We start from the raw sequence: 14,847 nt of genomic DNA on the forward strand, positions 1-14,847 counted from the left end.
CAGGCCGGGCGCTGTGCGTCAACGGGTCCTGCGTGTGCAAGGAGAGCTTCACAGGGCCTCGTTGCGAGCGATGCGCGGCGGACCTCTACGGGCCCAACTGCTCCGTCTACTGTACGGCCAACGGGACTTGCAGCGGGCAGGGCGTCTGCCGGGAGAGCGACGGGGGCTGCGAGTGCGAGCTGGGCTGGGGAGGGCGCTGGTGCAACGTATCTAACACCTCCGCGACGGTAGCGGCGCCGTCAGGCTGTCTGTCAGCCCGAGACTGTAACGCTACAGCAGGCCGGGCGCTGTGCGTCAACGGGTCCTGCGTGTGCAAGGAGAGCTTCACAGGGCCTCGTTGCGAGCGATGCGCGGCGGACCTCTACGGGCCCAACTGCTCCGTCTACTGTACGGCCAACGGGACTTGCAGCGGGCAGGGCGTCTGCCGGGAGAGCGACGGGGGCTGCGAGTGCGAGCTGGGCTGGGGAGGGCGCTGGTGCAACGTATCTAACACCTCCGCGACGGTAGCGGCGCCGTCAGGCTGTCTGTCAGCCCGAGACTGTAACGCTACAGCAGGCCGGGCGCTGTGCGTCAACGGGTCCTGCGTGTGCAAGGAGAGCTTCACAGGGCCTCGTTGCGAGCGATGCGCGGCGGACCTCTACGGGCCCAACTGCTCCGTCTACTGTACGGCCAACGGGACTTGCAGCGGGCAGGGCGTCTGCCGGGAGAGCGACGGGGGCTGCGAGTGCGAGCTGGGCTGGGGAGGGCGCTGGTGCAACGTATCTAACACCTCCGCGACGGTAGCGGCGCCGTCAGGCTGTCTGTCAGCCCGAGACTGTAACGCTACAGCAGGCCGGGCGCTGTGCGTCAACGGGTCCTGCGTGTGCAAGGAGAGCTTCACAGGGCCTCGTTGCGAGCGATGCGCGGCGGACCTCTACGGGCCCAACTGCTCCGTCTACTGTACGGCCAACGGGACTTGCAGCGGGCAGGGCGTCTGCCGGGAGAGCGACGGGGGCTGCGAGTGCGAGCTGGGCTGGGGAGGGCGCTGGTGCAACGTATCTAACACCTCCGCGACGGTAGCGGCGCCGTCAGGCTGTCTGTCAGCCCGAGACTGTAACGCTACAGCAGGCCGGGCGCTGTGCGTCAACGGGTCCTGCGTGTGCAAGGAGAGCTTCACAGGGCCTCGTTGCGAGCGATGCGCGGCGGACCTCTACGGGCCCAACTGCTCCGTCTACTGTACGGCCAACGGGACTTGCAGCAGGCAGGGCGTCTGCCGGGAGAGCGACGGGGGCTGCGAGTGCGAGCTGGGCTGGGGAGGGCGCTGGTGCAATGCTTCGAATGCTTCTAGTTTGACTGGATGTTTTTCTCTGTCGAAATGTAGCTCAGGTCAATATTTTAGTTTTGGATGCAAGTGTTTCTCTTGCGCTGCTCGTCAGTGTCCGGATATGCATTTTTTACATGGTTGTGGTTTGGGGCATTTGGGCGTTTGCTCACCATGTTCTGTGTGTTCTAGCTCTCAGTATGTAACTCGCAACTGCTCTGGAAATGCGGACTCAGTATGTCTGAACTGTAGTGATCTTCCATGCAAGTCAGGATCTTATAGGTATGGTTGCTCGAATTTCCATCAGGGGTCATGCTACCAATATCCTTCCATTGTTTCACAAAACAGCTCAATTCTTCCATCATTCACAGGATCGTCGAGCATTCATCTTCTGGTTCACTCTGACCAAATATACCCATTGAATCCTGTGGCGATGACTTGGTCTCCTCTCACAGCTCAGATTGATCCATCATGGTCAATTCAGAGCAACAATCAAACAATTTCCTTGATTCTGCTTATTTCGTACCCTGTTTATTTGGAAGGAAATTTTTCAATTTTCATATCACTCTGTGGTGGCAGATTGGATTGTCTCAGGTCAGTAACCCTGTATGTGCGAGTCATCAAAGTTTTTCCTTTGGCTCTTTCAACACTCATTCCTTCGTTCGGATATACTTTCAGCGAGGTAGATCTCAGAGTCACACTGCAAAATGCACCATCTTCGTTGAAAACGGATGATTTGAAGATATATTTGACAAATCAAGATGGAACTGACCTGAACTATGGAAGAGTGAGCGCAGTTTCTGCTGTCGCTTCCGAGCCCTGTGCTACATGTACAAGCACATTTGTGATTAGCTTTCGAATGCCTGCTCTGATTCTTCCTTCAACAGTGAACATTCATTTAGATTTTGCTTCTTCTTTACCAATGGAATCATCCGATGTGTGCAAAGTGGATGAGAATCAGGCTCATTGTGTCCTCAGTGGGTTCCAGTATCTGAAAGCTCGATCTCCTTACATCCCATCTACATCGATACAGCCATCAACGAACATTCTTACATCCAATTTGGGTGGAACGATTAGTTTTCATATCAACAACGTGCCTGGCGTGATTGCCTTGAGATCGGGTCCTTCTATTGAGATCAAACAGTTTAATTGCTCTGATATCGTAGTACAATTCGGGTGGATACTTTCTTCGAGAACAATAACTGTTCAACCGTTTTCCTGCTCAAAGGATGGTCCGATGTACAGTGTTGGAACGTTACAATTAAGCCTCATGCTCACTGATCAGTTCTCGCTTGGACAGGCGTCTATGTCTGTCTTTGACTTGCTGAATCGTAGTGCTCCATTAGCATCATTCGAGCCCTTGGTGTTCTCAAATCCTTCTCTCCAAAGAATCAGTCGAATATCATCAAGCAATGGACAGGTCTCTTCTCTGAGTGGAGGGCAGCAAGTGATAAAACTGCCTCAATCTAAAGATTCTCTCTTGTCGCTAACGATTTCAAATATTCCAACTATGTCAACATACTCAGTCTGTATTGGAACCTTGAAGACTCGTATCAATTCTGAACAATATTTTAGCACAGCGCAACAAGCAGTCCTATCCTTACAAACACAGGCACCACCAAAAAATCAGACTTTCATTCGAGGCATGATTTTAGAGGGAGCTAACGCAACATGCGATTCGCAGTACTGTCAAGTGAATCCATCTCTTTGCTTTTCCATGGAATATTACAATGATCAGGTACCTTACATCTCACAGGTTTCAATTTCCCAAGGAACTGACTTTGGCGGAGATCAAGTGAGCGTGCAGTTTCAAAATTTCCCTGTCATCACAACAAGTCACCTGATAGACGCGTCCATCCAACCAGGCAATGTGGCAGCAAGTGTGTATCTTGTTCAGTCAAATTCTTTCATAACGCAGATTATGCTTACAACCCCAAGGTATAACTTAGGCAATGCAAACGATGCAAGCGTACAAGTTGAAATTACTCTGCTGACCAATCCAATGTCCATTTTCAACTTTAATTTCCTTTACGTTCATACACCTGCTGAAATTGTTTCTGTGTTTCCAACGCAAGGACTAGCTTCTGGCAAACAGACGGTTTTGATACAAACAAAATATTTTCCCATCCCAATGAACATTCAGAAATGTATTTCAAATCAGTCCTACTGTTTGACAGTAACCTTTGGATCTGTTGCCCTTGATTCCAGATCAGGCAGTGGCAGATGTGACTCTGAGTACGGATCCTTCAAAATCCTTTCTACCTCAGACAATCTAAACTTGTACCTTTCTCTTTGTACTCCATCCATGTCAGGGCAGTCAGCGAGCATCATTATCTCACCAGCAGGTTGTAAGTCCCCCTGTGGATCTTCTTTGTCTACACAGCTTCAGCTGTATAGTGCGGCTCCTCTGCAAGTCTCTCCTCCATCAACGACTAGGGGGTTTACCGGCTCAGCGATTCAAGCCGATCTGTACGTACGGAATGTTCCGGCCTCTTTTTCCCTGGCAAATGGCAGCTCCATCACTTTGACAATGAAGTCAAGCGTGATGACAGACTTGACAGTGAAAAGCGTATCTCGATACTCGGGAACAACTTATAACGTGCAATACACCATTCCTGCACAATCAAATGCGAGACAAGTTCTCATTCAAGTTATGATAACCTCGTCTGGCCAAGAATATAAAATTTCATTTCCCTTTCAGTTTGACAGCAACAATGAAGTTCTCCTTACGTCACTACAACCATCGGAAGCTCCAACTTCTTCGACAGTAGCTGGTCGAACTCTTCAATATCGAACACAAGTCAGCCTGATGGTGACTAACTTTCCCATGGTGAATTTGAATCAGCTCGTTGTAACGCTCGGTCTACTCAATTGCTCGAATCTTTCTCTTGTTCCCAATTGTGCCGCTCTATCACAGTGTCATCAATGGCGGATAACGGCATTGCTGCCATCGAGTTACTCGATTGGAAATCAGTCGTTGAGCATATTCACAATTGAAAATCAACGTCTCAGTCGCAAAATTTCGACTTCTGTTCAGTTTATAACTCCTTGTGACTTCGATAGTTTCTGCGGAGACATGTATCCCGATTACATCCGGATATTGCAATTCGCGCCGATATCATGCAGCAATCAATTTTGCATTCCTGGTTATGAAATCCCTGCGGCGAGAGTTGACTTTGTGACTCCTTCGCAGTTCAACCTTGCGACTGAGCAGACTATCCAGATAGCGTTGGAGAACTTTCCGGCAATGAGCATCTCAGACTTTCAAGTCTCTCTCGATACCAACGAGTTTCAAGTGCAACCGTTGACCTACAGACTTCTGTCGGGTAGCAGTCTGACTGCAAGCAATGGCGTTTTGAAAGTATCACTTCCTGCAAGCAGCTTAACAGGTTCAGTTACTGGCACGTTGAGCTTGAACGTCGCTGGCTCTCATCAAAGTTCTAAAGTGCAGTCAGCAACCTTCACTCTCGAGATTTTACCAAAGCTACAAGGTCATATCCAGGTATCAAGAACTAGCCCTCAACAAATTAGGCAATCTGAAGTGCTGCAGCTCAATGTGGATTTGAACAACATACCAATGTTTGACTCGTCAAGTTATTCCTCCGCAGCTCCCTCGTGTGCTATCAATGATGACCCCGAAATTCAATGCCAAGCCTCCGTCCAGTCTTCGAGCATTAGCACAACGAAATTATGGCTGAATGCTCAGCCACCGGGGAAATGGAGCCCTGGCAACATGTCCATTTATCTTTCATTTCCGTTTAAGTCCTGGATGTGCTCTTGGTATGGATTTACGGGGGAATGTGGGGATGCGATCTCGAGGTACCTTACAGCATCCATAATATTACGAGTCGAGAAAGATCCGCCGCCTTCCATATCCTTGCAATATCCTTTGGAGGGACCACAATTGTCTGTTCAAGTTTTCGTTACGACTGAAAATTTACCTTCCGGTCTTTCACCCTCGCATTTCAATGTTTCCTCATTGCAATCAGACAAGAGTATCAGCGCAAGTATAATCGATGTTGTCTCGACATGTTCGCGGGCTGGTTGTACTACTTACAATTCCATCATTTCAATCACAAGGCCACAAAATTTTACCGGAAATGCTTATTTTCAGTTGGAAGTAATCGATCATATTATAACATTTTCGTACAGGTTTCTTGGAATTAAGTACCCAAAAATCCTGAGCCTCAGTCCAGAAACGCAATACATTTGCTCGGATTACTCAACATCTCAACGGGTGACTGCAGTATTGAGCAACTTCCCAAATCCTTCTTGTGCCCTCAAGTCGAGTTGTGCCACGGAAGCATCGTCTCTGACAGTTGCTGGTGTTTCAGCCACTGTTGATAGTTTGTCTGATGCTAGTGGAAATCTGGTGGTTGATTTAAGCATAGCGTGCAGCAATACGGTTAAGACACTTTCAATCGCTCTCAGTGTTGCATCAGGTTTGTCCGTGAATTTTACATATTCATTCATACCTCCACAGGCTGTGTTGTCTACTTGTAACGTGCCTGACACTGGAGGAAACGTATCCGTTGGAGCATGGGGTATACGAGATGAGAAAGGAATTTCAGTCACAGGACTATCTGTTGCGTTTGGGCAGTTGTTGGCGAATCAATACAGCTTTCTAGTGGGCCCAACAGCTTTGACAACGTATGTCCAATTTCGATTACAAGTACCATCGATGAATCCTGGAGTTAAGGTTGGAAGGATTTCAACCAACACCTTCACTTATCCGATGCTTTTTGCACTGAACGTCTACGGAACCCCTAAGGTTTCATTTGTAAGCGTAAATGACATCTCTGTGGATGGCCGGACTGACTTGAGCTTGAGTGGAGATTCGGCATACCTGCTGACTGTTATCGTGTCGAATCTACCAACAACTTCGACGACAAACCTCAGGTTAACGATCAATTCACGCGTATGCAACTGTACTGTTGCAAGCGTGTGTAAAATCAGATGCGGAATTACGAGTTTGATAGAGACGGACTCTGGGGTGCAAATGACTATCATCGCACCATCATCCAAATCATTGTTTGGATATGTGTACACAGGACCTGTAGAACTTTCTGTGCAGTATACCGGACTACCATCAACACAAACCCTATCGCTCTTGCCCAGCACCTGCGGGGAGTACTCAGCAAGTGCCATGACAACGTTGAACTATTACATTCCAAGTCCTTCAGTACTTTCTGTCCGCTTCTGCAAATCTTGTAACCGCGTGAGGGCCTTGTGCATCGTGCAGGACCTTTGCTCTAATCAAGTAGTCCCCTCACAAAACTCGATCTCGTATACATCACTTCAAGATTCGAACGCAGACAATGTGCTGGAGATTGTCGTGGACAACTTATACGTTTGGATACAATCAATCCAAGTGATTCAAGGAACTTTAATCACTCCTGCTCAAGCAGTTTTCAGTTTCAATGGATTCCAAGGTCAGAGTGTCACAGGTGTCTCATTGATCAAGACACACGATTCGAACAGAATGAGCTTTCAGGTAGGTGTACCGAGTTCACTCCCGATTGGAGCCCTTGAGGCAACCATCTCTCTTTCTACACCTGCCTCTGTACCAATTTCAGTTCCTTTCACAATCAGCGTGGTTGATGACAGGATGTCACTTGCGTGCTCAGGCAGCGGATGCATTGCTTCTACTGTTTCAGCGATACCCGTTGCTCTTGTTGCAGTAGGAATGCCATACAAATCTATTGACTCCGCTCGTAACGACTTGTCAGTGACAGTTGGAGGTTTGACAGCTCCTGAAGTCAACTTTCAAAGCATCAATGCCACAGGCTTATACCTCACGTTCGTCCCTCCGGACTTCACTTGCGCTTCTTGTTCGCTGCAAGCCGGCAGTGCTTACGTGAGCATTCTTGTGTCATCTTTGTCAGACTCTAGCATTTCAGTCTCAGCTCGATTCTCGTACTGGGCCGCGCCGGAGCTGACGAGCGCGAACTTCGAGAGTGATGGCAGTTCCATCAGCCTCTCTTTTGACCAACCAACCGATCAAGCAGGAATGGACAGCTCTTACACTTCCTGCAACTTTGTTCTGACCTCTCTAGATGGACTGGGAGCATCGCCAACCTGTCGCTGGGTATCGAATGTGAAGCTAACGATTCAACTTGGTCAGAGTGCAAGCATCACACCTGGAAGTATCATACAAGTACAAAACATTAGGACAGTGAATAAGATCTCTCAAAATTCGCTGTCATCTGCGACAGTAGGATCTCCACAGAACCCAGTTCGTCCGTTCGTGCAGCTCTACGGACCCCAGAAGATCGATGCATGTTCAACCTTGATCATCCAGACTTCGACATCCAGCACCCGCTCACTCGCCTATCAGTGGAGTTGCCTGAATGATGACACCTTGAATAGCACTCTAGCTCAGTATCCTAGGTCTCAAAGTAGCTTGACGTTTGCTGCAGGATCTACAAGTATGAAAGTTGGAATCAACTACATCATAGCAGTGACAGTCATCGATTTCATGGGGATCTCCAGCTCACAAGCGACCATCAATGTGATGAGAATCCAGAGTCCCATCCCTCAGGTCAAGTTCACGCCGTCATCACCTCTGACGGTCTCACCTAATCAAGACATTCTTGTGACAGTCGGGGCTGAATTCTCGCGGTGCTCACTTACAGAGGATAACATTGTCTTCTCATGGACGAGTTCTGCAGCCAATCAGCAGCTCAGGAGATATACCAGCCAAGCAAACAGTATCCTCTGGGTTCCATGGTCAGCTCTACAGTCAGGACAGACATACACTTTCACGCTGATTGTATCTCAACAGAATTCAGTAGCTTCAACCAATTACACCTATCAAGTGGTCACCTCTGCTCTTCCTTTGATAGCGACCATCGCTGGAGGCTCGCAAACTTCGGTCCCAGTGAACACTTTGCTCCAGCTTGACGCGAGCGGCTCACGCGACCCCAACCTTGCAACTGACGCTGCTCGGAATCTGCAATATTTGTGGAAATGCACTTATGTGGTATCCGGTGCAGCTTCAGCATGTGTTGGGAATTCAGGACAAGCGATTGGATTCCCCTCGGACTCTCAGATTGTCGTGAACACGTCTATGATAGGAGGAACAAGTTTTTCACCCTATCAATTCACTGTCAATGTCCTCAAGCCTGGCTTCAACCCGACCTCGGCTACTATGACCGTACACGTGACGCGCCCGAATACGCCAGTGGCAAAGGTGTTCCCTTACGGCGATGTGCAGCGATTTGACTCAGTCATAGCAATCAGCTCATCGGATCGCCTGGCTCTGCAAGGAACTTGTGACAACCCTGCAAGCAGTCCATCATGGAAGATTGTACCGAATCCCAATGTTGATGCCGCCGATTTGAACATCTTTCCTCTCGGATGGAGCGAGTATGACTTCATTGTCCAAGGATCTGCTTTCTTAGTTGGAATCAAGTACAACTTGACCTTGGCATGCAAGTTGGGAGCTCTTGCTGGTGAGGCGATGCTCACAGTACAGCTCAATGCTCCACCTTCTGGTGGCTCGTGCACAGTATGCCTGCAACCCCAGGGTTCGACGTGCACGACGCAAGGGAGACCTCTCATTGACACGTTCGTGATGTCATGCTCTGGTTGGACAGGAGTGAACGTACCTCTCACTTACTCCTTCGGGTTCTCGATCCTCTCCTCAGGAAAGACTTATTGGTTTCCGCCGTCCATGATGAATTCCATTCAGATGCAGCTCCCTCAAGGTACTATCTCTGTCATTGCCAAGATCACAGACAGTCAAGGTGCCACAGCGCAGAGTCAAGTCGACACAGTAGAGGTCGGATGGTCTCGTCGAAGAATGCTTGCACAGGACTTGATGAGCGTCTGGGGACAAGTCAAGGCTTCTGTAGACAGTGCGATGAAGAAGGGAAACTTGTTTGGTGCCAATCAATTGATCTCTGCTGCTGCCTTGCAGGTCTCTTCACCGAAGAGTGCTGAGTCAGCTGTTGCCTTCATGTTGCAGACTCTATACTCAGAGGCAGACGCAATGCTGCCCTCTGAAAGCTACTATTCTCAGGTACTTGATACGATATCAGCTGTTACAAACGTTATTGCTTCTAGTAGCAATGAGGTGATTGCCAACATTACAACACTGCTAGAATCCTTGATAACAGGTTATCAAGGTTCTATTCAATCGAGTGTGACACTGCAGACCGCTGCCGACATCTACAGCTCGTGCTTGCTCATGAAGCATCAATTGAATGAGAGCGGAGCAAACTTGCTCTCTTACATGCTCAACGTCAGCGAAACGTTTGATGGAAGCCTGAAGCTGTTCTCTCAGTCTATGGTTCCAGGGATACAGAACGATCTCACCTCCAGTCTTGTGGCATCTAGTATCCGAGCTAATCCTGCACGAACAGCTGGCGTGCCAAGCCTTTTTGTCTTGCCGATCCCACGCAGGTCTGAAGAGAATCTCAAGTTGAAGAATGTCTCAATGATCTTCAATGCAAACCCATCGGCATCAGGACAAGAGTATTTCCTGTCAAGCCATGCGTTCTCGTTCAATGAGGTTCTCTACAACCAGTCTCTCCTATCTCGTTCAGATCTGATACGCACTTCACTTCATTCTACATCTTGGGGCCAAATGCTGCCTTGGTCAGCAGTCCGGATCCGGATCCCGATCTTCATATCAAAGCTGTTTGGCTACGAGAGAGAGATGGCTCGGTCTCAAATTCGTTGTGTTGCAGTGGAGCAGACAAATTCAGGCTTGGTATGTTCAGCTGACGTGTCAGAGTTCGATCAAGGAGTGCTCATCTGTCAGTGTAACTGGACCTTAGTCCGAAGAAGATCCATCCTCAGCTCTTCCAGCAATCTGCAAAGTCCCCTGGTGGTGTTTGCGGCACAGGAATTAGGCCTAGACAGCTGCATCAGACAGTACGATTGCAGTGATGGATACTTTCTGGAGGGATGCGACACAAGCACCTCAAGTTCAAGTTCTGAATGCAAGGTGTATTACACAGCAACTCAATACTTCCCATGCAGCAACAGCAGACAGGCATCCTGTAGACGATGTTCTTCGAACTGTTCTGCTGGCTTCTTTATTTCCAAGCAGTGCGAGGTAAACTCCGACGTCGGCTGTAGTCCATGCGGTGCTGGGACATTCTCTGCAAACGGCGAAATCTGTCGTGACTGCCTCAAGGGAACATTCTCAGATTCGCAGGGACAGTCTGCATGCACCAGTTGCAGTCCCGGGTACTTCACCGACAAGTCAGCGTCGCATGCTTGCTCCATGTGTCCACCGGGTTCCTTCGCTGCTTCTGAGGGCTCGACCCAGTGCACTTCATGCCCGGACGGAAGCAGCACGGCAGGGTCAGGCAGCACCTCGCAAGCGGATTGTGAGTGCTCCCCTGGTCGCTTCCTGCTGAACGGAACATGCACTCCATGCCCAGCAGGAACGTTCAAGGATGTTCTAGGTAACGGAAGGTGTCAAACTTGCCCTCTCAACTACACCTCGAGCGCTGGCTCTTCGCAGTTCTCAGATTGTCATTGCGACCCTTCGAAACAGGATTGCTCCAACTGCAATGCTGGAACCTACCAGGAGGGCACCAAGTGCTCGCCTTGCCCCTTGAACTCATACTCACAGCCGGGCAGTTGGCTCATGACTCAATGTTTCTGTAACAAGGGATATGACAGCCTGGCTCCTTCAGGATGCAGCGCCTGTCCGGCAGGGAAGTACAAGGCAACGAGTGGCAATGATGGATGCAAAAGTTGTGATCACAATACAACCACAACGATGTCGGCACAAGCTTCTTGCGTTTGCGTTCCAGGTTACTATGACGCAAGTGCCTCGGGCAAGTGTAAGGTTTGTCCAGCAGGGACGTACAGTTCTCAGCGCTATGGGGCATCTTCTTGCCTACCCTGCTCTCAACACTCAACGTCAGCGCCGGGAAGCGCGTCGGTAGCGAGCTGTTTCTGCCAGCCAGGATATGTCAACTCTTCCCTCGGATGCAAGCCGTGTCCTGCAGGCTCATATCAGGACTCAACCACGGGCGCATGCGTCTCATGTCCTGCCAACCACCTCTCTGCCCCGGGCTCAAGCAAGTTGAACGACTGTTACTCATGCAAGACCTGCGGTCAATCTCAATATGTTATAGGATGCAATGCAGACAACTTGGGAAATTGCAAGCAATGCACCTCCTGCTCTTCCGGACAATATCTGGTTCAAGACTGCAAATGGAATATGAATAGAATATGTTTTAACTGCACTGTTTGCTCCAAGACAGAATATGTATCTACTCCGTGCTCTGAGTCTTCCGATACAATCTGCAGTTCCTGTATACAGGAGAATTGCAAGAAAGGGTATTACTGGAGTGGATGTGATGGTATTTCTAAAGGAAGATGCATCAAGGGGTCTACATCAAGCTTTCAAGTGCATCTCTCCACAACAGCTCAGTTTTCTTATGAGTACCAGGTGCTATTTATCAAAGCAGTGGCTGAAACGGCTCAAGTCAGTGTTTCCGATGTGATCTTGTTGAGCTTTCAGCAGCTCAGTAGAAGAGCAAGCTATTCCTACAGCATCGAGTTTTCTATTGTCAACTATGCTTCGACGCTGTCCGAGAACAAGTTGAATAACAACATCAAGAAACAAACAGGATTCGTGGGAATCTCCAACTTGAAGGAAACCTCGCAGGCAAACAAGAACTCCACGAGTGCTGCTGGAGGGATTGCAGCCGCCCCGACAGCGACGTCGAGTGAGAACAAGAGCAGCAGCAGTGGAAGTTCATCCATTGTCATCATATCAGCTGCTGCTGGTGGTGGTGGGGCTTTCTTGGTCTCTATTGCAATCTACATATTGTACAGAAGACGGGTAGTCATGAGGAAGCAATCATCTCATCCCAGTGAAGATGTGCAGACACACGATCAGACTCAAGCTCAAGCCAACACAGTCTCAGACTTCGACAAGAGGTTCAAAGTCGAAAGAGTCGGAGACGCACGGTCAGATGTCGATAGAGTCGGAGATGCCCATGCAAGAGTTTCAGACCACTGCGAGATCATCTCAGATGTCGAAAGGTATTCTCAACCTTCTACCATCTACTTTCTGACCTCGATGAATCAGGTTGTCCGATAGAAACTTGGAAAGCCATGGCGATGGTTCTCCCTTTGATTCTACCGAGGCTTTCAGTGCTTCGGGAAACAGCTTTTTCCCTTACACATGCGATCATTTGATAGATGCAGACAGCAATTTGAATTTTCAGCAGTGCTTCAAAGAGGAGATCGAAGAGGTCGAAGAAGATGACATGCTTCTTACTGCATTTCACATTCAGAACAAGTAAATCTACCTCGATGATGCCTTATGTTCTGACTGCTTTCTGACAGGATTGCGAATCTCGATGTGGAGAAATCGAAGCATCTCGCTGAGAAGCAGCTTCGCAAGTGGAAACGAGGTCACTCTAGCGCAGGGACAGTTGCGGTTGACGCTTCTCTTGTCTTTCTCACCTCCAAGACCGAGGCTGATGACACCTCATGCGGTATCGCTGCTGCTCGAACAAGACGGCTGAAGACTATGATGGGCCGTAAGTGAACCACAATTCATCCGCGTCGTCGTACCCACAACAAACCAGTAAATTGATGAATCATGTCAACACATAAGTGTGTATGGTATTCAACATAATGAAACTCCACCGTACAATAGACACCCATCAGCAACTGGTGACCATGCCATCCGATCTCATCAGTCCCGCCATGTCATCGCTGCCCGTAGAGTATTTGACGAGGGGCCTTCAACATGCCATGATGCTGGCAGCGACTCTAGTGAGAGAGAGAAAGCCGCAAGTGGCTCATAACCTAGATCAGCCCAGACGTCCCGGTGTAACCGTGTGTACTGGAACGGTTGCAATCGGATGTTTCCTTTCTCTTACCGTACTTTCTCTTCCTTCTTCCTTACTCTCCTCATTCTCTTTCTCAACCCTCTCACTTCCATTTCTATCCTCTCTGTCACTCACTGACACTCAGGCCTACGGAAATTCATAAATACGGGGGCTTACTAGTCCCGGCACTGCGAACCAAAACGCCCCTTAACTTGCCAAGTCGATCAAGTTTCAAACCGTTTCGAGGCTCTGTCCGATCATGAGCAAAAACTCCCGGTAGTAGCGGCTCGCCGGTCACTGAGTCAATTTCAAGGCTGGCACTGCAGGCTTGAGCGGCGGCCGCCTGCCACCGGCGTCCGATCACCGGCGGGCCCGCGGGCGGCGGCCCGGGCCGCTCTCCGGGTGAACGTTCACTCGGATCGCCGGACGGCCCCGCCCGAGCCTGTTAGTCACTCTGAGTTGCGGGCCGGGCCGCCCGGCCGCCGACCCGGGCGGCCCTGGCTGACTCGGCCTTCGGGCCTGCCAGGGCCGTGTGTCGGACAGTCCGATACGGTCTGTGATCGGACCGACTTAGTGAGGTAGAGCTTAATTTGAAAATTTCCCTTTAGATTTCGGAAGTTTTCTTCATTTTTCAAATTGTTTATGAATGAAGATGCGGGCAGTTATATTCCGTTACGATTGCCCGGGAAGGACCGAAGAGTCGCGATGGTAAGTGAGCGGTTGTGGGAATGCAAGGAGGGGTGGGGATGTTGAGTGGGAGATGCTCATGGGCAGAAGACGCATTGGAACAGGAGGAGACGAGGAGGAAAAGAGGTGGAGGATGGGAAGGATCTGATGAAGGGGAGGGATAATATGGAGCTAGTTTCGCTCCAATTTGCTGGGATGCACAGCTGTTAGGATATGTGCAGGTTGAGATTTAACAGATTCATGCAGATCACAAAGTTGGTCCAACAAATGCTCCAGTTCACGGGGATGGGAGGGCCGATGGGTGTTTACGACGAGTATGATACGTGAGCATAGGTCTGTTTGGATACTTGTAACTGACTGGTGTTGGTTGCAGCGGAGTATGCGGAGACGGGGGCACAAACTGTGTCGCGAGAGACAATGAGGGCTACTACGGGCTGAAAGGAGTCGATCCTTCTCTCATTGGCGACGACGGTGAGCATAACCCAAAAAATTGTGTTGACGGGTGGGTTTCTCAGGTCAGTATGTGATGCATGTTGGTGTTGGCAGGTTCGGTTGCTTGTCCTCCAGCCTTTGATTGCAACGGAGTAGCTCCTCAGTTCTGGCATCCAAACAACTACATCTGAGGAGTGCATTGTAACAACAGTATCTGGTGGAGCATCGAAGGATGACATGGGCGCGGCATTTGGGTTCAACATGTAGTTTTTGTCATAGAAAAACAGAGCAAAGGCCTTGAAGGGGTCGAGCTGTGATTACCATCGCAGAGCACAAACTGAGCAAGACAATGAAAATGTGTAGGAAATGGTTTATGCAGCATTCACAGGCATCCTACTTCTCTCTTTTTCAAAATTCAAAACTCTTCCAGGCCCTTACACAATCGGCTGCGGGTTTGCCTCTCCTTTGACCCGCTTGCTCTTTCCTCGTGCTCCAACCCCCGTCTTGCGGAATACCTGTGTATGGCTTCAGCAGAGGAGGGAGGGAGGGAGGGAGGGAGGGAGGGAGGCAGGGAGGGAGGGGTTGAACAGCTAAGGGATTTCAAAGGTGCAAGTG

At 49.5% G+C, this 14,847-nt stretch overlaps 3 protein-coding genes across 3 annotated transcripts; all 3 read left to right on the plus strand.

Annotated features, from left to right (window-relative positions):
• Positions 1-41: 41 nt before the first annotated feature.
• On the plus strand, positions 42-1,492 carry GUITHDRAFT_109523 (hypothetical protein; the record flags this gene model as incomplete). Its single annotated transcript, XM_005831325.1, has 2 exons — positions 42-1,365; positions 1,416-1,492. Coding segments are annotated over 2 exons (1,401 nt in total), but the record flags the coding sequence as incomplete, so codon positions are not given.
• An 8,824-nt stretch (positions 1,493-10,316) lies between these two features.
• Positions 10,317-11,063, plus strand: GUITHDRAFT_57058 (hypothetical protein; the record flags this gene model as incomplete). The annotated part of the gene is made up of 1 exon (XM_005831326.1): positions 10,317-11,063. A coding segment is annotated over one exon (747 nt), but the record flags the coding sequence as incomplete, so codon positions are not given.
• A 2,977-nt stretch (positions 11,064-14,040) lies between these two features.
• GUITHDRAFT_152957 (hypothetical protein) lies at positions 14,041-14,601 on the plus strand (the record flags this gene model as incomplete). Its single annotated transcript, XM_005831327.1, has 3 exons — positions 14,041-14,123; positions 14,174-14,271; positions 14,347-14,601. The coding sequence occupies 3 exons, from the start codon at positions 14,041-14,043 to the stop codon at positions 14,421-14,423; spliced, it is 258 nt and encodes an 85-aa protein (XP_005831384.1). The 3' UTR covers positions 14,424-14,601.
• Between the last annotated feature and the right edge of the window lie 246 nt (positions 14,602-14,847).

The sequence above is a fragment of the Guillardia theta genome, assembly GCF_000315625.1.
Source record: "Guillardia theta CCMP2712 unplaced genomic scaffold GUITHscaffold_40, whole genome shotgun sequence".
NCBI classification, from domain to species: Eukaryota; class Cryptophyceae; order Pyrenomonadales; family Geminigeraceae; genus Guillardia; species Guillardia theta.